This window comes from Simochromis diagramma, unplaced genomic scaffold (assembly GCF_900408965.1).
Source record: "Simochromis diagramma unplaced genomic scaffold, fSimDia1.1 OVJJ01000816.1, whole genome shotgun sequence".
NCBI classification, from domain to species: domain Eukaryota; kingdom Metazoa; phylum Chordata; class Actinopteri; order Cichliformes; family Cichlidae; genus Simochromis; species Simochromis diagramma.
In genome coordinates this window covers 1,085,719-1,110,808 of record NW_024386908.1, presented here as the reverse complement: position 1 = coordinate 1,110,808, position 25,090 = coordinate 1,085,719, and the positions used below count along the sequence as shown (strand labels likewise).

General features: G+C 42.1%; 1 protein-coding gene and 1 non-coding gene across 2 annotated transcripts in view; both read left to right on the top strand.

Moving 5' to 3' along the window:
- hmcn1 (hemicentin 1) overlaps positions 1 to 25,090 on the top strand; it is an 83,619-nt gene that overhangs the window by 17,729 nt on the left and 40,800 nt on the right. Inside the window, 17 exon segments of the mRNA XM_040035235.1 lie at positions 4,722 to 4,792; positions 6,121 to 6,279; positions 6,366 to 6,488; positions 8,058 to 8,229; positions 10,162 to 10,268; positions 14,158 to 14,278; positions 14,419 to 14,682; positions 14,791 to 14,935; positions 15,522 to 15,643; positions 18,305 to 18,574; positions 21,202 to 21,343; positions 21,447 to 21,574; positions 21,705 to 21,818; positions 21,985 to 22,143; positions 22,880 to 23,071; positions 23,159 to 23,254; positions 24,945 to 25,072. Of these exon segments, the coding sequence (XP_039891169.1) occupies positions 4,722 to 4,792; positions 6,121 to 6,279; positions 6,366 to 6,488; positions 8,058 to 8,229; positions 10,162 to 10,268; positions 14,158 to 14,278; positions 14,419 to 14,682; positions 14,791 to 14,935; positions 15,522 to 15,643; positions 18,305 to 18,574; positions 21,202 to 21,343; positions 21,447 to 21,574; positions 21,705 to 21,818; positions 21,985 to 22,143; positions 22,880 to 23,071; positions 23,159 to 23,254; positions 24,945 to 25,072 (2,513 nt within the window).
- On the top strand, positions 9,372 to 9,453 carry trnas-aga. Its single transcript has one exon. It is a non-coding gene; the product is annotated as a tRNA-Ser (tRNA).

The following is a 25,090-nucleotide window of genomic DNA, read 5'->3' as shown; positions in this document are numbered from 1 at the left end:
GTTGCTGCTGGTGTACAGCGAGATAAGCTCACTGCACAGTAAATGCTTCTGTGATTCCTTGCAAATTACTTCAAGCCTGAATGTCAGAGGAGGTAAAAGTGAGTTTGCCTTTGGACAGTTGCCCATCCCATTAAGACTTCTGTAAGTGTTCGAGCTTGCATGTGGTTTGCAGATGGATGCTTTTTAGAGCAGGCAATACAGGTCAGTGCTCCAAAATGCTCATATGAAGGCTGGAGTGTCTCGTTTTAGTTATTTATCTCTAGTTCCCTTTTGTCAACAGTGAGCAGAACTACCACATTAACGCCACCAAAAAACACCTTTTTGTTTAGTTTTTGGCGGCCATTTTTTTTTCTTTTGTTGCCTATTTGTCAGACTTTCTTTCACTTTGAGCTCATTCCTTTAGCTGCATCCATAGCCTTTATGGGTTCATCACTGAGAAGCTATTTCCTCTGTGGAAACCAAAGGTTATGTTTCCCTTGCACATGTAGCTATAGAATTGGGATTACTGTGATTCCTTTTGTTGTCCAATTTTATTTAAAATTCATAAAATGCTAAATAAGTAGGAAGTTTCACATATGGAACTATTTCTATGACCCCCCCCCAAGAAAAATGTCCTTTTGAAATAATGGCACTAATAATATGTCTTTTCTTAACTCCTCTTAAGGATGCCCCGGGTCAAAGCACTTGACCCCTAACAAGTGTGCCTTTGCATCAAAGAAGGTATTTGGCTATTTGGTATTGGAAAAGCACACAGATTCTCTTTCAGGCTTCCAAATGTAGACAAACACACATTTAAAGAGAAAAGTAATGACAAACAGGAGTGGCAGCATCATCCTGACATGTAAAATTCAGAGCTAATTAAACTAGAAGAGCTTGAAGAGTTGAATCTTTTATGTCTCATGTTGCTTAGATGTCACGAGTATTATGGTTTTCCACTCTACAGCCACGGCAAAGAGGGCAGCGGTGCTAAAGGGCACCATATTCAATGCTAAAGAATACTTACAACAGCTACGGGAACTTCTCCCATAAGGAAAGAGATGTCAACTTTTCCTTCTATGAAAAGTTTGGCTGGAGATCCATGTTCCCTTCAGAGCAGCCAGAAACATTTCCATGTTAGTTTTTAAAAAGCGTCTCTGATCACCGCAAATGTTCCTTCGCTCCACCTTCAGGAGTTACAGTGATGCCAAAATCTGAGTCGTTTGGAAAAATTACTTCTTGCTTCTTTGTGAATATTGTTATTGAAATTGAAAGTGCCTGTGGGCTGTGTTTCGAGAAGGAGTGCAAGGTGATGGCAGCTGTAAATGCAGAGTAGATAATGGATCATCATCTCAGGCAAAATATGAATATTTAAATTTGAACTCATTTGAGTCAGGAGCAGAACTGAGCAGGGAGTGTGACTCTGCTAACCATTCAGCAGAGTTGAGGACTGTTGCAAAACTGTATCTGTTTTCAAACGTCTTTTGTAATTGTCATCTCTTCAACAAGGGGACCAGTGTGTGCGTGTGTGTGTGAGCGTGTCTGTGTTTACATATCTTTGTGGGGCCCAAACATTGGACATTTACTCTACTTGTGGGGACCAAATGCCCTTATGGGGACACAATTCCGGTCCCCACAAGTTTGAAGGTATTTTGAGACTCAAAATGTGGTTTTAGTGACAGGGTTGCAATTTGGTTATGGTGTGTGCGTGTGTGTGTGCGTTTGTGTGTGTCTTTTTTGCAGCCCCTCAGTCTCTTTCCACAGCACAGTTGCGATGGCTGAAGTTACACAATTTGACTTGAGAAGATCAAGAAGATGCTTAGCAGCTCATTAATGGACACAACAAAGTAATTTGGTCATGTTGTCACCATGTGGTAAAGCTCCAGCTTTTATGAGACAGGCCTCTTTATGTCATTTAACAGACAAATCTTGTGTGAACAATGACTTAAAAAAACTAGTAAAAACTGCTTCCAGAAGAATTCAGAGGGTAAATAGCAGCCAGGTACATTTTATGCACCAATCATCAGCAATTGTGACCGACTCTGTAAAACCATGTTTTGGAGTTAACACGGTGCCACAGTCTTTCCAAAAGTGGATGTCCCAGCAAATTCTACCTAATGTCAGATCATGCAATGCAAAAAACCAAGGAGCTAAATCTCAGACTCTACAGGCCTCAGTTAGCATTTTAAATGTTGATGTTCATGAAAGTACAATTAGAAAAATACTGAGCAAGTATGGCACATCTGGAAGATTTGCCAGGAGAAAGCAACACTGAACAAAGAAAAGCTTATGTTTGCAAAAACAAACCACAAGACTCCTGGAACGATGTCTTTTGGACAGATGAGACCAAAGTGGAGATGTTTGGCCATAATCCACAGCAACACATTTGATGAAAATCAGACACAGCATATCAGCACAAACACCTCATGCAAATGTCAAGCATGACGATGGAGAGTGATGATTGGGGCTTGTTCTGTTGCCACAGCACTAAGCAGCTTGCAGTCATTGAGTTGATCATAAACTCCTCTGTATATGACAGTTTACAGGAAGGGTATGCTTTCATATGAAAGTCAAATGTGAGACAATCTGTATGACAGTTTTGCCGACTTTCTGCGATTTTGTCCATTGAAAGAAAAAAACTCTTATCTGATCTCAAGTTGATCACACTTCCCTTCAGATTTGTGTCCTTGTGCATATCTGGCTCTTATTCTTCATTTGTGTAGCTCCCAGGAAAAACCATTTCTGGACAACCTGTCCTTGAAAACTGTTGAAAACTGGTCAGGTCATTTTAAACTAAAATTTTTCTTTCTGCAGATATTTGAAGTTTATTGTGAAAACCTTTTATTGTATCCTGTACAACGAAAGGAGCAGTGGTTAGGTGATAGTAATTTAACTATTTTGATCACTTTTTCAAACTTTCCAGTGTGCAAACATTCCCTTGTTCAGCTTCTGAAATGTGAAAATGTTTGAATGTTGGCCTGTTGGTTTCACAAAATGATCTTTTTGGTCCGCGACAAGCTGTATGATTAATATAAAACATAATTGTGGATGAATTGAAAATAAAAACAGTTTTGCTTGTTGTGGCTAAATGTAGAATAGTGTTGCACAGTTCCACTCGGCAAGCAAAAGGTTGCTGGTTCAACTCCAGCTGGAGACATAACACTTTGGGAATGTAAAACTCTGTGAAGCAAGACATGTGGAGATGTTCAGGAGAAGGCTCAAGCTTGCCATGAACTAGAAACTGCTGGAACACCAGTGTCATTGTCCACAGTGATTTTAACGTCTCCAGGAAGAAGCCCCTGTTCCACTTTCAAGTTTGAAAGCTTGCTTTATGGTCAGAGAAGACTATCTGAGCTGTTTGGACACAATGACAAGACGTATGTTTGGAGGACTTCAAACCTAAGAACATTTCACTCCTGCCAAGCATGGTGGTGGCAGCATTGTGTTCTTAGGCTGTCAGATGGTTGAAAACAGGACACAGTTTTATGTTCCAGCAGGACAATGATCCCCGACACACATCAACACTGCTTTTGGTTTTGATAAGGCAGGTAAACATTAAGCTTCTGGGATGCCCTTCCCAAGCCCCGACCTCAACATTATTGAAAATTTGTCAACCGTGTTTAAAAGCCAGGAAATTAATCAATTTAAATAAATTAATCAATTTAAATAAATTAATAATTCTGCCCAGAAGAGAGGTCAAATATCCATCCAGAATTGCACCAGAATCTTCTCGCTGGCTATTTAAAGCATTGGGTCGAAGAGAAACTTGTTGAGGGGACATTTAACCAAATCTAACCAAATTTAGTGTATGTTTATACGTGACCCTGTGTAGATTAAAGCAAATCCAAAATAAATTCATACTTTTTCTTTTGTAAAGACATTAAAGATTCATGCTGTACAATCATTTCCTCCTAGAAGAAGAACAGTTCAAAGAAATGTCTTGATCCGATGCTCAATCGTCCAGGTTAGTAAATCCCAAAAGGTTGATTGTGTTCATCTGGACGTTTTCCGTGGGAGAAACGTTTCATCACTCATCCAGGTGACTTCTTCAGTCTCAGCTGACTGCAGCTTTCACCAACCTTATAAATGATACATTTGCAAAATAACTGAACGTAGCCGACTGAATGAACGATGGGCTGTGAAGTCAGTTCCTCGATCATTGATATGCAAACTGACCTCACAGCCCATCGTTCAAAGAAATCATTAAAAATTGTCACGCCCATGATGGATGTTTGTAAACTTCTGACCACAACTGTTAATAGAGTCCAAATATGATGAGCAAGCCTCTTCTTTAATACTTGGTTACTCACAGTATTTTTTGTATAATTTCTCTTTGCTTGCAAACCAAAAATGGTAGAATGAATAAATCCTGTGAAATTGTAACAATACTGTTTCAACTGTTTTGATTACATACTGTCTGTATTAGAATTTCTTCAGTTTTTAAAAACCTTTGTATGAATCTGATCTGTGTTTTGAAACACTGTTCGTTCGATCTTCATTTACCTTTTCTATTATCGATCTGTATCTTCTTCACATTTCCTTCTTTCTCTTCCTCTGTTAGTTAAATAGCTTTTATTTCCTCACTGCGTTTTAAATTGTGACATTTTTATCTGGACATCCGCAAGCTCTTGCCAAAGCTAACATTTGGTCCCAGAGCAGAGTTTACGAAATAAAAATGCTTTCAGTTAATCATCAAACTTGAGCCTGTGGCCCTATTAATCACACAGCTTCTTTTGTGTTTGCAGAGATTGGACCCGTTACAATCACAACAGACCCAAAGAAGTTCCAGTATGAGCTGAGAGAGCTGTACGTTCAGGTGGGTTCAGAGTTCACATCTATCAGTCTAAGGAAACCGAGGCTGAAGCCTGGATGCTCGGGTCATCTGGCTTTAATAAAGGCAGCAGGCTTTGCTCATGTCTGATCTGCTGGTAGAACAACTTGCTGAGCTTATTAAGAAATTTTATCATTCATACAACATCGGATGATGAAAGAGCTTCAATTAGTGTTTTCATCTTAAGCGGATGCCTATCCTTCATGTAACTGGGGCCATGCACCTATTAAATTAAATGATCGTTTGCTGACTTTGATGCACAAAAGCCCCGAAACTTCACCCCATTTTTACCTCCCCTGTCATTACAAAGAAATGCATAAACAAAAACATACAATGGATGGACAACTAAAGCATTACTGCAAGCTCTGCATATTTCTGTAATTAGTTTGGTACAAAAGGGAAGATGAGTACCATTCAGAGGCCCTTTGAAGAAAGACTTTGGCGAGTGTCTGTGCATCCTTGGCATGTCCTATTGTTAATCTGGTGTGCGAGCGCATAGCATGGAAGGGATCCAGTTTCCTCTCTCTTGCTGTTTCATTCCTGAGTCTGTTTTTCTTCCCCTCACCTCTTCACCTGCACAACTCCTGAAGAGGCTTTGGCCAAAGAGCGTGGAAAATATACTCTTTGGAATTGATATTTTTCTTAAAATTGAAAAATGTCTGTCACGAAGGCAGTTGTGTTTCAGAAGGGAGAAAAAGTCAGGCCACACTTCAAGAACCGACGTGCGTTGGGGGTTGGCTTAGCCTTAGTGTTTGGGACAGTGGGGGAATGTGGGAGTGCAACATTGTCCAGAGGGGAGATGGTGGAGTTCAGAGGAGTAAGAGGAGTCCTGTCTCTTTACCTACCACCCAAATCCCCCCACTGTGGCTCACTCTGTTCCAGATGTTACTCTTGGGGGTTATGCATCCTAGCTTGGTACTGAACCCTGGAGACAGACAGACAGACAGACAGGAATGCAGCAGAGAATATTTATGTTTGACCCCACCGACAAGCCAGAGAGAAGAGTGGAAAGGACAGAATGAGCATTCATACATTCCCCTGCATATTTTCTATTTGATGTGTCTTTCACTATATTCTAGATTGTAGAGCTAGAGTCACTAGATTTTATCAGTGCTTTGGATTTTTTTCAAAACATATATTCCACACAGTGTGGCTAGTGGCCAGTTTCACTGCATATAGAGTCCAAATCAAGCAAACGTTTTGCCATAAATCTCATTTAAACACATTTAAAGCTCTGTTGGTGGTTCACTCACTCACACTTAGGATACTTAAACTCATAAACTAGTTTTTGATGGCTGCCTTTTTTCTCTCAGGGAGGAGGAGACTGTCCGGAGATGAGCATCGGTGCCATTAAGATTGCCTTGGAGATCTCCTTGCCCGGATCGTATATCTATGTCTTCACTGACGCGCGCTCTAAAGATTATAAGCTCACCCACGAGGTCCTGCAGCTCATTCAGCAGAAACAGTCACAGGTTTGGATTTTCTTTTTCTTTCTACACTCAGTAATATCAACGAGCTCAGATTCAAAGTGACCATGTTTTTCTTACCTTGTCTGTAGGTGGTGTTTGTTTTGACCGGAGACTGTGACGACAGGACTCACATTGGTTACAAAGTATACGAGGAGATTGCCTCTACAAGCTCTGGGCAGGTCTTCCATCTAGATAAGAAACAGGTCAATGAGGTGAGAGGAAACTTTTTAGCACGTACAAGCATTCAGGTTTCAAACCATTTGTGGTTTCAAGAGGTAATTTGGTCGTAGCGATCGAATCATTTAAACTCATCACAGGGTTTGTTCCTAAGCTGTGTACTGTAAATAAAATGGCAGCAGAAGGTTTTACAGCCTATTTCGCTATGCCCACGCTCGAGTCTGGTCTCCAGATCAAGTGTGCAGGAAACATTTAGTTGATTGATGTGTATCGTAGCTCTTTTTAACTTTTCCAAGAAATGTAAATCATCAGTCTTGGATGTAGAAACGACTCGAAGCCTGAGCTTTAAATGGTATTGCTGTTTTACTACTGTAAGATAAGATCCCCTGCTAGGGAACTGAGACGTATAGATTTTAAGCAGTTTCATATTAAAATTCAGAAATGCTTCATTTTTCTTTCTTGGCTTGTGAGCAGCATTTTTTGTCAACATCAAATGCATTCTGGTCTGGAGGTGTGCAGAGGAAGGAACGAGTAAAGTGGTTTGTAACTAGCTGTCACGGTTTTGAGGGCAGGACTCAGTCGCAGGACTCACGCTGGGTAAAAGTCAAAAGATGGTTTATTTACAACGATGACACCAGGTGAAATATATACATATATACAGTGCTGGGAGGGAAACAGCGGGCCCGGGGCAGGCAGGGAAAGGTCCAGGTAAGATCCAAGCTCCTCTTCACACAGCCAGTGACTCACAACAACCCACAATCCAGTCTTGTTCAAGCTCACTCACTGTCATCCACTCGGGATCCACGAGGAAGGGAAACAGGCAAGGGTCCAGGGAATTCTGTACACAGGGAGAGAAGCTGATGTTAGAAAGAAGCGCTAGGAAATCACTAGGCAAGCTGGGTTATACTGACGGAGGTTAGCGCAACAATCCAGCGAAGAATCAGACTCCACTGAGGCCTTAAGTAGAGCAGGAGTAATCGTCGGCGATGGATGGCAGGTGAGTAATTATCAGTGATCGAGGACAGGCGAGGACCAGAGCCAGACTCCGCCCCGGCTGGGAGGAGTGAAAACATTCGATCATCGTCATAGAGCAAAGTCAGTTAAACTTCAGGCATCTCAATCCGCCCAGTTAGGAAACATAAACCATTGTAAATCAGTTTCACCTGCTGTGGTGCAAAAAGAAATGACAACATGCTCACTGGAGAGGTAAAAATGAGGCAACAAGACTAAATTTCAATCAGATAATGCTTCCCCATGCAGTCATCATTTTCCTAAGGCCTTTTTGAGATGAACGCTCTCACAAGCGCATGTTCCATCACATGTCCTGGATAGCGAGACATGTGGGTCACACACAGTATGGCTTGAGTTCTCCACAGAGACTCAGAGGAATGAGGCAGGACACGGAGCATCGTTAGAAACTTCCAGATCAAAGCGTTCACGTGTTGGGAAGCTGACCTTGTATGCAGTTTGTGTGTTAGTTTTCTATATCACTTAAGTCTCCATTATATTTTGTCAGGTGTTTGAATACAGATTCAGGGTCCCAAAACTATACACCATATATGTGTAACTTACGCATTCTTCACATTTCCTTTCCATCGCTGTAGGTTCTTAAATGGGTGGAGGAGGCAGTGCAGTCCTCAAAGGTCCACCTGTTGTCCACTGATCATTTCACTGGAGTCAGCAACACGTGGCAGATGCCCTTTGACCCCAGTCTCAAGGAAGTCACCGTGGCACTCAGTGGCCCGGCACCTGACATTGAGATCAAGAACCCCCAGGGTATGATGAATGTAAACCACATGTCAACATGTTTCCTAAAAAGCTTCGTTTTTGATGTATTTTTTGCATTGTTTATAGAATTCACTAAAATGTGTATAAATTATGTATTCATTCATTTAAAATGATGAATAATGAATAATAGCTACATTTGTGCAGCATTCAATATTGTGCAAAAGTACTGAGTCATTGCTCGTTTCTTATATAAGAGCAAGTGAAATAAGTGCAGAGCTGTTGTAACATGTGCAGCCATGTATGCAAATACAATATAGAAAGCAAAACTAGAGTTTGTACAACTCTGATGAACTCGAAAACAGATATTTTCTATGTCCACTTGTTCTTCAACACTGGCTGAACTCTCTTAGGCAAGCGCTCCTGTTTCTTTCAGTAGTCTTCAGGAATAGTTTAGGCTTCTTAAAGCACATTCAGAGTTCTTCTTTGGATGTCGACTGCCTCTCTTCCTTTGCCTGTCTGATCCCACACGGCTCCAGTATGTTGAGATCTGGGTTCTGGGGAGACCAGTCCATGACTGTTAGTTTTCCATAGTGTGTGTGTGTGTTTTTCTCTCTATCCGGGGATGCTTTAACTGCTCTGGTAGTGTGTTTGGGATCACTGTCATGCAGAAAAATGAAGGCAGTCAGAAGCTTTCCAGATGATATTGCACGGTGGATCAAAATTAACGACTCCAACCGTGAAAACAGCAAAGAGGGGAAATACCACAACAAACATGCACAAACATTTGACCCACAGCATGCATTTAAGTCGCATGAATCTAATTTCTTTACTGCCGGTTAGGGATGGTTGTGATATCAATAAGAAAATCGGAGTCGCTAAATTCTTATCAGTTATCCCTGTCCATGTTCATAATTGTGTCAATTTTGACAAGATCCCAAAACCACAGTTTGAAATGAAACCGTGACAGAGCCTCCAAAATCAGCTTTGTTTCTTTTTTTAGTTTCTCTGGAATTTAGAGGAGATTTCTCTATGTGCAGTATGTAAAATACACACTCTGCTTTCTAGCTTTGCCAGAAGCCAGAGAGAAGCTACAGTGAAGTGACAGGTGTTGGTGTCCCATGTGACGCGCACACACGGTGCAGATAGCAGAGTCAGCAGAACAGACGAGCGTCAGCTCAGATTTCACAAGAGTTGTCGTGGCCGAGTGGTTAAGGCGATGGACTAGAAATCCATTGGGGTCTCCCCGCGCAGGTTCGAATCCTGCCGACAACGCCACAATGCTTTTCTCAGCCGTCAGACAGTTAAAGAGCAAACCAACCCTGACAGGATGTAGTCGCTGATTATCTGAGAAGACATGAAGGGATAATCAAAAGAGAATACTGCAAATATGAATACTAACTGAGGGACCAAAGCATAAACTTACGCCTTAATGCATGCTCAATCATCCAGGTAAGGGAATCTCAAAAATCTCTGTTCATCTGGACGTAACAGTTTCAGTGGCAAAAGTTTCAGGTCCCACTGAGATCTGGGAAGACTACTACTACACCTACTGGTAGTAATAAACCAGGACTAAAAGCTAGAATAGAGTAAATATAGAAACCAGTCACATGATGCTAGAGTAATACATAGACCAAAACAGAAATCCTAAATTGAAAACAACAATTTAAAAAAAGGACTAATTATCTAAAACAGCAACTAGACGATACTAACACGTAGGAACATATAATATAGTAACTTAACTACAGTGTTCGAAAGCGTCTTCTTTTCTGTCTGCCATAGTAAAGACTGCAGCAACATCTGGGATGCATACATTGCGCACATGTTTTAATTACAGTATCTTGGCTAATGTATCAAAGACATCTTGGATGATTTATAAGAAGTGCATCCATCCAGCAGCAAGAGTTAAGAATTAGGTTGTATAATTCAAAGCTGTAGAAAAGGTAAATAATTATCTCACGGTCCATGTCTATGTTCCTCCAGGGAAGCTTGTGGGGAAGAGTGATGGCCTCACTGAGCTTTTGCACATTCCCAACTCTGCCAAAGTTGTCAACATCAAGGATCCACAGCCTGGGATGTGGTCTATCAAGGTAAACAATTCATTCTTTAGCAGAAAATGTGTGTAAAATAACAGCCTGCTAACAACTACCATCGCTGGACTGCTTTTAAGACCGCTTACTGCAAATAGTTGAGTGGTGTAGCCTTGAAACGAGGTAACAACGTAGACCCCAGGAGGGAGCCGTGGCCTTGAAGAAGGTTCAAAACTTGAATTACTGCAGTAATATATCAGCATGCTGAGATACAATGATATGTAATCAATTTGACATGCACGCTGTCTGGTGAAGGCATCTCGGATTCCCAGTGAATCAAAGCATGATCAGAAAAACACACGTGAGCCCTGAGATGGATTTTAAAGCAACACTGAGGATCGAGACAATGTTTAACATTCAAAGCTCTGCTCCTGTCAAATCTTGGCACCCAGCTGTCACACGTTGTCACTGCTGCTGTCAAAGCCAGATGTTTTGGATTTTGTTAACCTGAGTGATTTGTCGGCGTTGTGTCAGTGTTGCCTCTGAGGCCCCCGGTGGTGCACTCATCTCTGCATAGAGTTAGATTTTTGTTGCGTGTGTGGAAAAAATGTCGACTCAGCGCTTCCTCTAATAAAAAAGTGTGCATCAAACTCTGGGAGGTGCATATGAGCGATGAGAGAGCATTAATGGGTGAAACATTTGTATTGCTGTAGCTTTTTCTACATGTTGGTGCGATATTACTCTCTCTGGCTTTTATATTACATGATATTCCACAGTATATACGATGCTTCTATTTTGTAGTTCTTTCTTTTGTTTTTTAGGCAAAATAGAAATTAAAATGAGTCCTTTCCAGCTGTATCTGCTGCTAACCCACAGGTTAAGCCACTGCTGGGGTCTGTCTCTTTTCAGATCGTTTCCTTATTCCTCCTGTGTGACAGAGGAAACACTCCCTGATACACAGAATTACCTCTCGTGAACCTTTCCAGGTTTTAATATGTTGCTTATATTTGTTTTTCTCTACTGGGGGTACTGGTAGGTGAAACTCTGAGATTGAAATATGTGTTCTGTTTTATATCTGCTTAAAAAGCTCTCAGGAAGCTTTGAGTTCTGTGCTGACTTAACTCATCCAATGTGATCTGTGTTTATAGAAGTGCTGATGGATATAAACAGACACCAAAAAAAGAGAGACAGCAACTTTCTGTCTTAATCATGTCATCCAGTCGCCTCTGCTGCTGCCCCCTTCCCGACTCCATCATTCACTCCCTTTCTGTCACTTACTGAATATTCCTTCCTCTTTCCGTCCTTCTCCCCTCCCCAACACATTTAGTCCTCTAATTCTCTCCCTCAGAGACTCAGGGATCCGCTGCTCAGCTTAAACTCCCAAAACATCTTGTTTTTCCTTTCGGAAAGTGGCTTTTCCAGACTCAGTTCCCCACATCACTCTAACAGGCTTTTAGACGTACATATCTCCTTGTCATCTGTAGCTGTATTTCCCAGGGCACCCAAAGAAATGTGAATAAATACTTGAGGGGGATTTAGCTATTCTACCATGCTGGGTTTCTGTAACACTAATGGCCCATGACATCCCAGTGTAACACCCAGACCACAGATTTTTGTGTGAAAAGGAATTTGATCCATTTTAATCTGACTTTAATTGGATAAAGTAGTGATGTGTTGAAGCCAGGTTCACCCAATTATCAGCACCTGCTTCTTCACATAATTCTTGCAACATTAATCTCACTTTTGTTTAATTGAATTTAATTATTTCACTGTAAGGTAAGTTCATGTACACATACTGTAAAAAAATTCAGTTTGCATTAAAAGCAAACTTCGCCACCTCTGTACGCACATAAGGTAATCAAACTGTGAGGTCGCTGTCATTCACAAGTGGCTAACCCTAAGCTAAAATGCTTTAATTTATATATATCTAAAGCCATCACCAGCAGTAAGGAGCTCCAGCATTAGAGCTCTGTGGTACAGCTGTCTGTCAGCACCACATATCTACTGCACAAAAAAGGGATCTAGGGATATGAATTACAGTGCAGACTTTCCATATGCTTACTTTGAAGAGTGTGTTTACAGAATTTTGTAACCCATGATAGGAATGATAAAGTTTTAATTTGAAAAGCGTGTAAAATAGCTCAAAGCCTCCCCAGGCACTTTTTTCCTAAATTGGTGTTTCATTAAAGTCATTCTGACTCATTTGCTTGCAGTATATCACAGGACTCGCACAAAGAAAATAAACTGACATTATAACCAGATGCAGCTACTAAGAAATTATAGGATGCAACAAAGGCATTCGCTCAAATTATACTGTTTTTTGTATAGATGCACGCTTAAGGTAAGGAAATCCCAGAGAGTTGGTTCTGTTCATGTGAACGTTGTTTTTAATGTCACTCACCCAACGACTTCTTCAGTCTCTGCACATTTGCTTTAGTTTTTCAATGAATTAAAGTCGTAACCAATAAAAAAAACTATTACAGCTCTGCGTACGAATCCAATCAGTGATTCTCCAGAAAGCAAATAAATGTCTCAGCACAGATCTGATTCAGCTGAGAGCTGGTGTATTCAGGCCTGGACAGGTCAGTCTGTATGGGTGGGCGTGAAATTGGGAAATGGGAGTGGTTTTAATTGCACTCACTGTTCTTTGCCTTTTCTAAAGGAGTGACCTTTGAAGAACCTCTCTCCTAATTATCCCCTCAGTTACAACCAACTAAAGACCGAGTGTAATGCTGTGGCAGCCAGTAGGGTGGGTTTAATGCAGGCATTAGCCTTTGAGGCTGAACCAAATCCCCTCATTATCTGAGCAATTTCACCTATAGTTTCATAATTGTGCTCATCTTTGCCTGCAGGCTCTGCACTATCCTATTTGGTAGTTTTCTCTTTACTGTACGTCAGATAGAACGTAGTCATTAATAAATGCAGCAAATTCACAAACTCTCTTTGATTTCAGGCAATTGCAAATGACAGTTTAGGTTTGCGTGCCTTGTTTTGCCCTGTGACTCAGTGTCTGTGACACCACCGGCGTGTTTCACCTTAGGTGAGGGGTTTCCACCTCTCACCAACATATACTTCATTGTAATTACTCTGTCTCTATTTTCCAAAGCTTCAAATCACCTCCACATGATGAGGACCACATGAGCAATTACCTGCTCTCTGATTATAGTCGTTGTGTTTAAAGTGATTCTTAGACCAAATAGGTCATCTCCCGATTGAGATGTAAGATATTAGGCTGTTAGCAGTGGCTTTGTCAGTGGCGTGTCTGTACATGTGGGGGATTGTTGGCATACAAAAGACTCTTCCCAAAGCTGTGTCTGTCATTTACACCACTCAGCGCCGCCTTTGATGACCCACGCCCTCTTCATTTGTTTGAATCTGAGCTATTATAGTTTCATGAGTTCTGATCAGCTGATCAGGTTTTCCAAATTCAATAATTAGTTTTAGTCGTTTTATATTTTTCAAAAGCCTAAAATGTTTTAGTTTCGTTTTAGTTAACTATAACAGCCTTTTGGTGATTCCCTATAAATCAGCGCTCCCCAACCTTTTTCGCGCCACAGACCAGTTTATGTCCAATAATATTTTTACGGACCTGCCTTTAAGGCGTCACGGATAAATACAACAAAATAAAACCAGTACCAAATTTATTCATAACACACAGGAAAAGACCCAGGGCAAACCGAGTTAAAGATAAAAACGATAAAATCCCTGTTAACCATAAATTTCACACCCGAGCTTCAACTCTCGCGGCCCAGTACCAAACAGCTCACGGACTGGTACCGATCCGTGGCCCGGGGCCGCTGCTATAAATCATATCGCCATTAAGGATCAACTTGGATCGAACATCTGAAATTTAAGAATAAAGGTTTATCCATTAAGAATTCTTGGTACCTCAAAGACAGTATCTGGTAAACAAATGGACCTAAAACACTTCTACCTTTTTTTAACACAGACCGCAAGTGAAGGAAGGCACTCAGTCCGTATCTCAGGTCTCAGTACCATCGACTTCCGAGCTGGGTTTTCCAGGAAAGCCACCATGGACTTTAAAAAGACATCCAGTAGGCCAGTTCAAGGTCGGTAAAGGAAACATTTTAAAACTTTGGAAACAACAGGATGCGCTGTTTTTTTGTTTTGTACTTGCTGGTTTTTTGCTTTCATCTTTTGAGATGTCAGAATATTCCACATGAGGACACAACACATATTGATTTTCCAGGTATTCCCACCCATATCCTTCTGAACACCACTGGACTCTCTCCTCCTGCTCGACCTGACAGGCTGGAGCTCCTGTCTATCTTTGGCACAGTGATCAAAACTTTGCCAATCCGGTACTACCCGGACCGTCAACCGTACAACCTCTGGAACATCACAGAGTTCATACCACCCAACGAGGCCTTCTTCCTGCGAGTGACAGGATATGACCGCGACGGTTTCTTGTTCCAGAGAGTCTCGAGTGTTTCCTTCTCCAATATTGTACCTGGTCAGTGATGCATATTATTAATCATATTTAGATGGATATATAAAAGGTTTCCTACCAATTTGCTTATTAATTTTCCTGACTTCATTTGCTTCTTTATCTTCCCGTTAGATGCTCCTAAGGTGCTGATGCCAGCCAAAACTCATGGTTACTACCTCCAGAGAGGGATAATCAAATGCCAGGTAGAGAGTTTCATCCCTTTCACACTGCGCTTCAGCAGGGATGGAGGAAGACTTGGGGTGGACCAACTTTTCAGGTGAGAAGCAGCTGTCAAAATAATTTAATATCATCTATTAAGTGTTAAGATTAACACATTCTGCTTAGGACCACTGTGATCCAAAGAAGACTGATTTTTCAATCTGTTGTCGTTTATATTTGGAGTCATGCTCTTTTCTGCAACCTATGAAAAAACCCTAAATCTATTCGAATGTTTGCCAGACCATATGCTTACTCAGATCTCAAAACTGGTCATTAAGGGACAGGTGAGCTCTGAAAAGTCATCTTTATTGGGGCAAGCGTTAAAGACCTAAACACCTTCAGGGTGTTTTTATGGATCATTTTGGCTATGTGTGGCTTGTTGGTTATGGTTAATGTCTTTAATTGTTACTACATTTTCAGGCTTTGTAAGAAAAGGTATAATGTCCTCAACAGATGTATTATAATGGACATGCTGGAGGATGTAAAACTATTATATTTTGTTTCCATCTCGAGATTAAATTCAGTTAAATTTTACAGAGATGAGTTGGTAAAGTACCAAAAGGATTCTTAAAAAGCAAAAAATAAAGTAAATCTGCTGGTCGTTAACACTTTTTCACAAATTTCCTGTGACTCTGTCATTCTAGTGAGTCTGACAGTGCATTATGGGAAATAGCCGAGGTAACTCTAAAGGACGAGGGTTACTACGAGTGCATTGCCATCAGCAGCGCTGGAACAGGGCGAGCTCGGACCTTTCTGGATGTATCAGGTAAACAAAAGTTTATTGCACAAAAATCATGAAACACCAGTTCCAAAACATTTAACGTTTTCTAGTCGTTTAAATAAGACTTTTGTTTTTAAAAACTATGATCTGAGTCTCTAGTTCATGTTATGGATTACAAATTATGGAAGTAACATAAATGGGGGCTCGTCCGGGATCTTTTGGGCTCGCCGTCAGAGATCTCAGGCACAAATCACGGACAAGCCTCCAATTTTCACAAATTTGCTTTAGATGTGTGACAAATAATGAGAACCTAGAAGATTTTTGTTTAAACAATAGAGAATTCACAACACAAACACAAAAGAGAGTCGAACCAAGGTGGAAGCGAGAGATGGTTAATCCGGGCCAGCTTTTATTGCCTGTAAGCTAGTTGTTGTCTAATGCAAGTATAAACTACCTCTAGCAGTGTGGGAGATGCATGACAATACAACAAAATGATAAACTAAGTTAAAGTAATTCTCAGAATTTGTGTTGCTGTGTTATTGTAATTATTAGTGAGCTACCCTCCATCACTACATTAAATGAGCCATGGCTGCTGGCCAGGAACGCTTACAGGCTGGGGAGCATTAGACTGTCAACAGATGTAAATGAAGTCTGATCGATCTGCTGGCAGGGCAATGTTTAGAAAACAACACGTTATTACTGAGTGAAATGGAGCAGCAGGTATATGTCATGCTTAGCAGGTTTACACACACACACATGTTGGGTATTCATATCTTGTGGGGACATCTAATTGACATAATGCTTTCCCTAGCCCCATGCCCTAACCCTAACCCTTACCCTAAACCTAACCATAACCTAATTGTAACCCTAACAGAGCCACATTTTTAGTCTCAAAAATGCCTTCAAACTGATTAGGACTGGGATTTTGGTCCCCACAAAGATATGAATGCACACATGCACACACACACAAAAGCTGTGGACCTATGGCTGGAATCTATGTCGCAGTCAACGTGGGCTAAAGTTTATAGTTTCTCCTGCAGTCGAGCCCATGCAGAGACACTGCACGATGGCAAGATTAATGTAACTTAATGGAGCGTAAAACATGATGCTGTAATCCATGCCTCAGTGCAGGTTTGTAATGGAGCCTATGGTATGGTTTTTGTGAGTCATTTGTAAAGAAATGAGCTGTGGCTACAGTGTAAGATGAGAAAACATAAAGCTGCAATTAAGCTGCAGGATGTTCAAGGAAAAAAAACATCCCACTGATGGTTTGGTTGATGGTCACTGACTTGGATGCACAGTTTTGATAAAGCAGCTGAGCCACAGAAACTGACTGTTCTCCACAACGAGAAAAAAGATCACGTAAATCATTTTTTGGATGATAAATTTATCACTCTAAGCCCTGAGCAAGGACAGAACCAGAAGGGATCATACAGTGATTTATATGTTTAGTCTCACCACCGGGCAAAATAAAAATTATGTTTCCAAAATTCTCTGCAGAGTTTTTATTTTTCAGACACAACCTGTCCTGTCGTAAGATACCAGAAACAAACACACATGAGTCTGAATTCATTCCATCTTTTTTGTCCAGTTTTTTCTTTCCAAGAAACTTTCGTCTCTGTGGAATTCACAGAGCTTCATCTGCATGATTATTGCCAAGCTGGGTGGAGAAGGTTGAAAGACGCTTTGTGAAACAGAAGAGCAAAAGAAGAAGCCAGACAGGGTCCTGTGTAATATATGAGCGTAACTCATTGTGCTGACTGACCTGCTGTATTTACAGTTCAAAGTTGCTGAGCTAGCTCAGTGCGGCTAACTGTTGCCTTTTATGATGTCCCTAAAATTTCATGAAATAAATCCCCTCTCAGCCACAAGTCCAACCTTTGTTAGTGAGCCAGCTATACTCTGAACAGGATGACAGGGCCCTGTTTTTTATACACATGCAAACACATAATACCGCCCCTGCTGCCAAACTTATGTCATCCTAATCCCAGAGAGCTATTCTGAAATCCCCAGCATCCTCCCTTTATCAGAGCCAAAGCTTCCACCGCCACATCTTCCATTTCTTTTCTACTTTTCATTTTATTACCCTTTTCTCTACTTAGCTGTGGTTCCACACTGAGAAAATGATTGATGACACGGACAACAGGCAAGTTTGGTGGATATAAGATCTGACAAACGTTGGACATCATTTGATGTGCGAGTGCTTCAAAAGATAACAAAAAACCTTTGCACATCTATTTCAGAAGAAAATCAGACTGAGCAAATGTTGTAAACAGGCAAACAATAAATTATTGCTCAGGCGTGTGAGGACATCAAGGAATACATTTCCAGAGGCTAAAAACAATACATCCTGTATTATTTGACTGTTAGAAATATATGAATTTCTGTAGTTTTGGTCTATCTGTCTGATCTGTAACTCATATCTCTTTTGGTTGTTTGGTTGTTTGCAAACATTTGTGTGTTTCACAGCTTCTGACCAGTCGACCAATAACTCATAGTTTGTGCACGTGCAGAAAATTTAGGTTAAAAAACTTGACTCCAAAAAAGTCAGGGCAGTTTCCATGATTGGATTCTTTTTGTCGCTACTTACGTAAGTGTCACAAAGAAAGTAACCACTTTTCTCTGAACTGCTGTTTATTCTATGATGTCACGTTTTTTCGATTGCTGCCAACAACCTTCGTTCATCCTGCTCTCACACTCACACAGAGCCCCCTCCAGCCGTCACAGTCCAGGGTAACGTAACTGCCTCCCCGGGCTCCCGGGCCGTCCTCACCTGCCACGTCGTTAGCACCGTCAGCTTCAACCTCACCTGGCTGAGAGGAGGCCAAGACGCCCGTCTGGACCCACGCGTGAACGTCCTCGCCAACCTTTCGCTGCAGGTGTCCGCCGTAACCCCGGATCATTCTGGCTGGTACGAGTGTCACGCTGTAAATGAGGGAGGGGTGACTGCAGAGCGGCTCTACCTCACTGTACAAGGTGAGGAGCGTGTGTTTATGTCTTTGTGTGTTCTTAGGTTTTAACCTGCTGATGGTCTGTGTGGCTTTGTACCTGCACCTGCAATTCTCAGCGAACACAACCACTTTTCTAAAATATATGTCTCTTAAGTGCCCCTGCCTCCCTTCCCTCCCCTGCTCCCCATATTTCACTCTTTCGCTTTATGAGATGTGTGAAAATTATTTATGGTTGACTCTCAGGCAACACTGAAGTAGAGTTTTCCAGCTCCGGACAGCTCTTATAGTCGTGTTCCTAACGCTTCACTGACATGAGTGGGGAACACTGTTGCATGGATGAAAGAGTGCTGCTATCTATCTGGCCAGCTCCACAGAGCGCCTGCCAGCACCTGGGCAGGAAACAGTGATGCGGTACAGCTGCTAAAATCCACTTATTAGCACAGGATCTCAGCCAGAAACATTTGAGAAAGGAATTGAGGAAGTCTGAATGAGTGAAGAATTTTTCTTATTTTCTTTCCTTAATTCAATCTGTCCAGATGAACATCCTGTGTTTGCTTGGCTATACGACCAGAGAAGAAGAAAATTCAAAATCCATATGCTGCACGATGTTAGCCTAAATCTCTCCGCATGCTTTACTTCTTGGGCTTCAGTGGTTTTAAAAGAAGACAAATTGGCGTTCTTCTCTTTTTAAATGAGAAGGAGAGCCGTTTACTCAAAGTGGCTTTTATTTTCTAGACCTAAATTTAAAGTGTTCTTGTGATCTTACCTCAGAGCAAATTGTTGTCTTTCTAAGTGAATATTTGAAGCCGGCGCTTCAGGCAGGTTTCGAGAGGAACTCTGTCATTTGGCTCGTCTCACTGAGTGACGACTTACACAGTTGACCCAAAAACTGTTTAACTGGATACTTTTTCTCTTTTCTTTAATATCTCCACCTGCTTGTTTTTTGTCACTAGTTTATTTTAACCTGTTTATTGCTATTTGTTTTACTCCTTTTGCTTCTTTCTTTCTTTTTTTGCATATTATTTTCTCTGTAAAAAAAAAAAACAGCTGTTAGCAGGCCCTGGGGGTTTCCTAATTACTCCTGTACAGACCCATCCTAGTGATTAGTCTCACTTTGAAGTAAGCCAAGTCTGCTGACAGCTTACAACACTTGGACGCTGCACAGTGGAACTTGGGAGTGTGTCTGTGCCGTCTGCCTTAATTTAAAATGTCTTTTCTTCTTTTGATTTTTCTGTTGTGTTTCCACAAATTACCTGTTTAAATGGCAACATGTCACACCATCCGAGTGTTGTTTTTAAGCCTTATTCAAACGGTTCTTGTCAGACAAAGTCTCCAGCTAAAAATAGGGCTTTTAATGACTTCGTGCCACAGCTGTGTAGCAGTCGTCGCTTTGTGGTTGTTTAGTCGTTGGAGGAGAGAGATAAAGAAATATGTGGGCGGAGTGTTCGTGTGTCCAGCTTTGTGAGTTGTGACTTACAATACTACTCTTTGTAAGTTGGATGTCTGTAGTTTGGATACTGCCAGTGAGTCATTAGCATACATGGCCTTTTCAAAATTAGACAGCCACAGATGTAGTCATAGTAGATGCAGTCTGACAGAGGGGTCAGAGGAAGACGTGTAAAGAGGAGACTCGGGATAAATACATCGTGAGAGGGAGTGAAGGCAGATGAATGACGCAGAGGCGGGAGAGGATCAAGGGACTGCTGGAGACAAGCCTCTCCCAGACGTATCACATCTGTTGCTGGGTCGGGAGAGGCTTGTCGATATGGTTGTCCTAGTTTCTCTGCTGTCCCCTGTCCCCGGTGACATTGTGAGAATAAGAGGCAAGTGAAGACAGAGAAGAGGGGCCTTGTAGTTGTTCTGGCACTCTTTCCTTTGATCTTGTGTGTTTTCCAGTCCTTAAGATGTTTTTCACAATGGAAAGTCAAATTGTTCTCAAGTCAAAGTTCTAATATGTCAAAACTTGACAGCATTTGGTAAATGTGCTGTATACCTTTTAAAATGTGGTGATTGAAGCACCCAACTCACGTGTGTGTGTGTGTGTGTGTGTGTGTGTGTGTGTGTGTGTGCGCCTTCATTTTCTTTAAGTGTATTCCCTCAGCTAACCTTTCATAAAGTAATTTATTGATGGCGCACAAGCCAGAGCAAGTTCCTGGCAGGGACGCAGATTTGATGTTTCAGAAAAGTCTCTACATTAGGAAGTCGTAGACGGATTTTCCTGAAGTCGGAAAGGTCGGAGAAACTGGACGTGATCGTAGCAGCGGGAATAGAGTAGAGAAAACACACCCTTAAAGAGAAGAGTTACACATCGTAAATCAGTTGGAAAATCTCTGTGTAGCCAGCTTCTCTGGGTCTGGATTCAGTATTCCCTCCTGTGTTACCAATAAAAACGAGAATGTGAGGGTGAAAGATGTCCTGTGAAACACTAATGGTTGTCGTATCAGCTGTTACTCTTCTCACTACGGTGACAATAAAAGTTTATGCACTGTTACGACGTCTGACTGAAGCTGGACTCATTCAAAGCGCAAACCGCTTTCCTTGAATCTGTCCACGACTGTGTTTCACTGCAGACAGTGCAGCCAATCGCTCTGCAGTAACACGTGCGACTGAATAAGACGGCGATTCATTTTAGCAACTTGTCTTTTCTTCTAGAGGTGCCCAGAGTGTCAGTAGAGCCGCGCAATCAGACCTTTACGGCAGGAAACGATGTGCAGATCAGCTGCTCGGCTAGCGGCTATCCTCCACCTCGCCTGGTCTGGACCCACAACGGCATGTTCATCACGGCGTCCAGCAGGTGAACTGATTTCCTCTCGCACAAACAGAATCAATCATTCGTCTTTATATTAATTATACAACTCAGATTTTTCGGCGCATAGAATAAATGTCGATCTTTTCAGACACAGGATGACTCCCGGTGGCTCTCTGGTTATAAAAAATATGGAGAAAAAGGATGGAGGAGCGTATGGCTGCCTGGCCAGCAACCCGGCTGGGACCCACTCAGTGACCTCCATCCTCACTTACATGGGTGAGCGCACACATTCACAGACACTGGAAGCAAACACAACATTTACTAATATATTTTATGCATCACGTGCACTGCATTGCCCTTGATTCTCTTTATGGTACTGATGTTTTTCTATTTTTTGTTTTTCTAGAGTCTCCTGTAGTGTCTGTGGCATTCAGCGAGATTCTTATTGGTGTTGGAGAAGCCACTGTGATGGCCTGTTCAGCATCTGGAATCCCCCAGCCTGAGATCTGGTGGTACAAAGGTAGCATCTCAGAGGACGGGACAGGTTTAGAATATAAAGAAAAATGGAAACCGTCAACATATTCCCACAATCAGTTTGGATTACGTATAAGTTCAACGCACAGAAAAAGATTTTTCACCAAAACACTTATTTTTTGTTACGCTGCTGTACTTGCTCTGTTTTGTAGGCCACGCAAAGCTCCGCCCATCGTCCCTCTTGGAGGTGGACACATCGGGGGGGACGCTGACCATCAAGGAGACCCAGAATGCCGACGCTGGAGATTACACCTGCTTGGCTGTCAACGCTGCTGGCACCGCATCAGGGCGGATCTCTCTGAGCGTTGGAGGTGAGAGCGGGACCAAGTTCTGTTTCCTGTGCTGCATGTTGCTAATGTCGTGCGACTGAGGTTTTCTGTCTTTGCTTCTGTTTTCAGCTTTAATATTTGCTTTGTTTTTACCATCCAGTCCTATTGGGTAGCTACAGCTCTTACTTTCTTTTCAGGAAGACTAACAAAAGTAAATTGAAATCCAAATCTGTTAAACAGAAGCAAACTCAGAGGAATTGTGGGTAGTCGTCTCCGTTTGGGACTTTATCCCCTCGGTGAACTCGTGCAGAACTGCGAAACCTTTTTCAGGGGCCAGATTTATAAATGACATAAGCACATGTTCCCTGAAGATGGTGTTGTTAAAATACTTGTACCTTCACACGTATTTCACACTATACACACGCTTTACTTAGATGACCTGAGTGTGACATATCTTCATGCCAAAGACAACAATAGAAGCACCGATTGAATCCTGGCAACACTTTATTTGGAGCCTTGAAACATCGTCTTTATGTGCTATATATGAATGCGCTCTTTACCAGACCAAGAACAAAAAGTGTTTGGTTTACACCTGCAGTTAAGAAGGTCGTACAGAGGTGGATTCACCTGTTTGCAAGGTTAATTGTGCAAACTGTCCGCAGTAGCTGTACGCGTGAGTCCTAGAATCGGTAACTAACCCAAAACATGCAAAAAGCATGGACAGACTGTCTTTAACGTGGATCATCTTCTACCCTTTTTGGTCTCTTCACCGCTCTAGCTGCACCCAAGTTCACCGTAGAGCCGTCGGATGTGGCTGCGGACATCGGCTTCAACGTGACCCTGCCCTGTTATGCCCGAGGTTACCCTGAACCAGAGATCGCCTGGCGGAGAGAGGACGGCTCGCCACTTTTCAACAGGCCTCGCACACATGGCACTATCTCACAGAGCAAAGGGCGTCTACAGATCACCAGTAAGATTTTTTTAAGCTGTATATGAATTTACAGATGACTGATACAAATACAGTTATTTTATACCTTAATGTCCCTCTTTCCTTCAGACCTATGGGTGGGGGATGAGGGGGTTTATATTTGTGAGGCCCAGAATCAGTTTGGCAAGATCCAAACCCAGGCCAGCGTCGCTGTGACTGGATTAGGTAAGAAAAGCTTATTAAATTTCTCATTTCTTTGATACTATTATATTTTTCTGGTCTAGCACCGTAACCTCCGAATCGCTCAGTTAGCCCCGTCGCTCTCAAAACACACACATATCGGTTTCATGGCTGCTGAAGCTTCCTGTGCATCTTGGGAGTTTGTTAGAACCTTGTAAACTCTCTAATTCTGTTTCACAGCTTCTCTTTAGTGGAAAACACACTGAGCTCTTATATGTAGGCCAAAGGTTAGAAGGCAAAGACCCACCCAGATGTTATGCAGCTTCAGCTACTGCAGCTTTTCCCTACTGACAACATGCCTCACAACATTCATGGGATAAAAGAAAGTACATTCTTAATGCTTCCACAGAATGTGAGGGGAGAGGTAGCACTTTATTACCTGATCCTATAAGTAAGTCTGAGCACCTCTATAAAATCAGAAGTCTTGGCAGTTTGCTGGTGCGTTCAGGTGCGTGTTCTTCTGAGGAGTGGACTTCCCAGCAAATTCATCTTGAGGTCAAACTGTGCAAAATTCAGAGAGATTGCAAAAAACCCAGAAGCAACATATCAGACTCGGCAGTCTGTATGTTAAATGTTAAAGTTCATGACAGGACAATTAGAAAACCCTAACCCAGAGAAAGCCTCTTGTCTCTAAAAATAAAAACCTGGCAGCACATCTCAGGTTTGCAAAGTTGCATCTAAACAAACCACAAGACTTCTGGATGTCCTCTGGACAGACAGGGCCAAAGTGCAGATGGCCATAATGCACAGTGCCATGTTTGATGTAAACCAAGCAGCATATCAGCACAAACGCCTCTTACCAGGTGAAAGTGGGCAACAAGACAATGATCCCAAGCACAGCAGCTACAACAGAAGAAAAGAAAAGAATCAAGGTGTTGCAATGACCTCTGTTTTCTGTTCCTTTAAGTTAAGAAAGTTTAAAGCCATCCATGCCTTTACATCATCCAAACAATCTAATGAACCCCTCAGAGGACTCACAGATTTGCGTTTTAGTGGCAGGTAAATCACGTGTTGCAATGACCGTGAGTCCCGACATCAACCTGGCTGAAATGCTGTTGGACTGTAAGGCAGCTGTGCCTAAACAAATGCCTGAACTGAACACTGCGTGTTCCAGAATTCCTCCACAACCATGTGAGACACTGATAAAGTCGACAGAAAACACTTACTTCAGATTATTGCTGCTAAAAGTGATTCTTCAAGCTACCGACTGGTGGCGTGCATTCAGTTTTTCTCAGAAATGCATACAGTCCTGAAAACCTGGTTTTTTGCTCGGCTGTATACCAAATGCAGATGTACGGCAGTTTCTTTTGGTGTGTCCGCTGCATGTACGCGTTCCCAGGCTCATCGGGGTGGTCGTCAAATTCCCCTCACCAACACCCTGTTGTCCATCTCCTACAGATGACGTCACCACTGATTGTGTTAACACCCCAAACTGTTTCCACCAATGTGATGTTACAAGTTTGTATTTATACACATACAAAGGCGTGTGCGTGTGGTTCTAGCAGCTGTATAAACACTGTACTTACAGTATTGATGATGCAGTTGCAGGAACAGTCACTCCCTGTCCGTCACACTGGATGCACACTGAACACACCTTATAAACACTTATTGCCATCGGCGTCCTTGATTTTTACTTCTCATAACGTCCGTAAACTTGTCCAAATGGTGTCCACAGTCTCACCCGTCATCGCGATGAGTCCGGCTGTGCTGAGCGTGATCGAGGACCAGCCGATGACTCTTCCTTGCGTGCTGCTCGGTGGGAATCCGCTGCCCGAGAGGCAGTGGCTGCACAACTACGGCCTGGTGAGGACACAGAGAGGA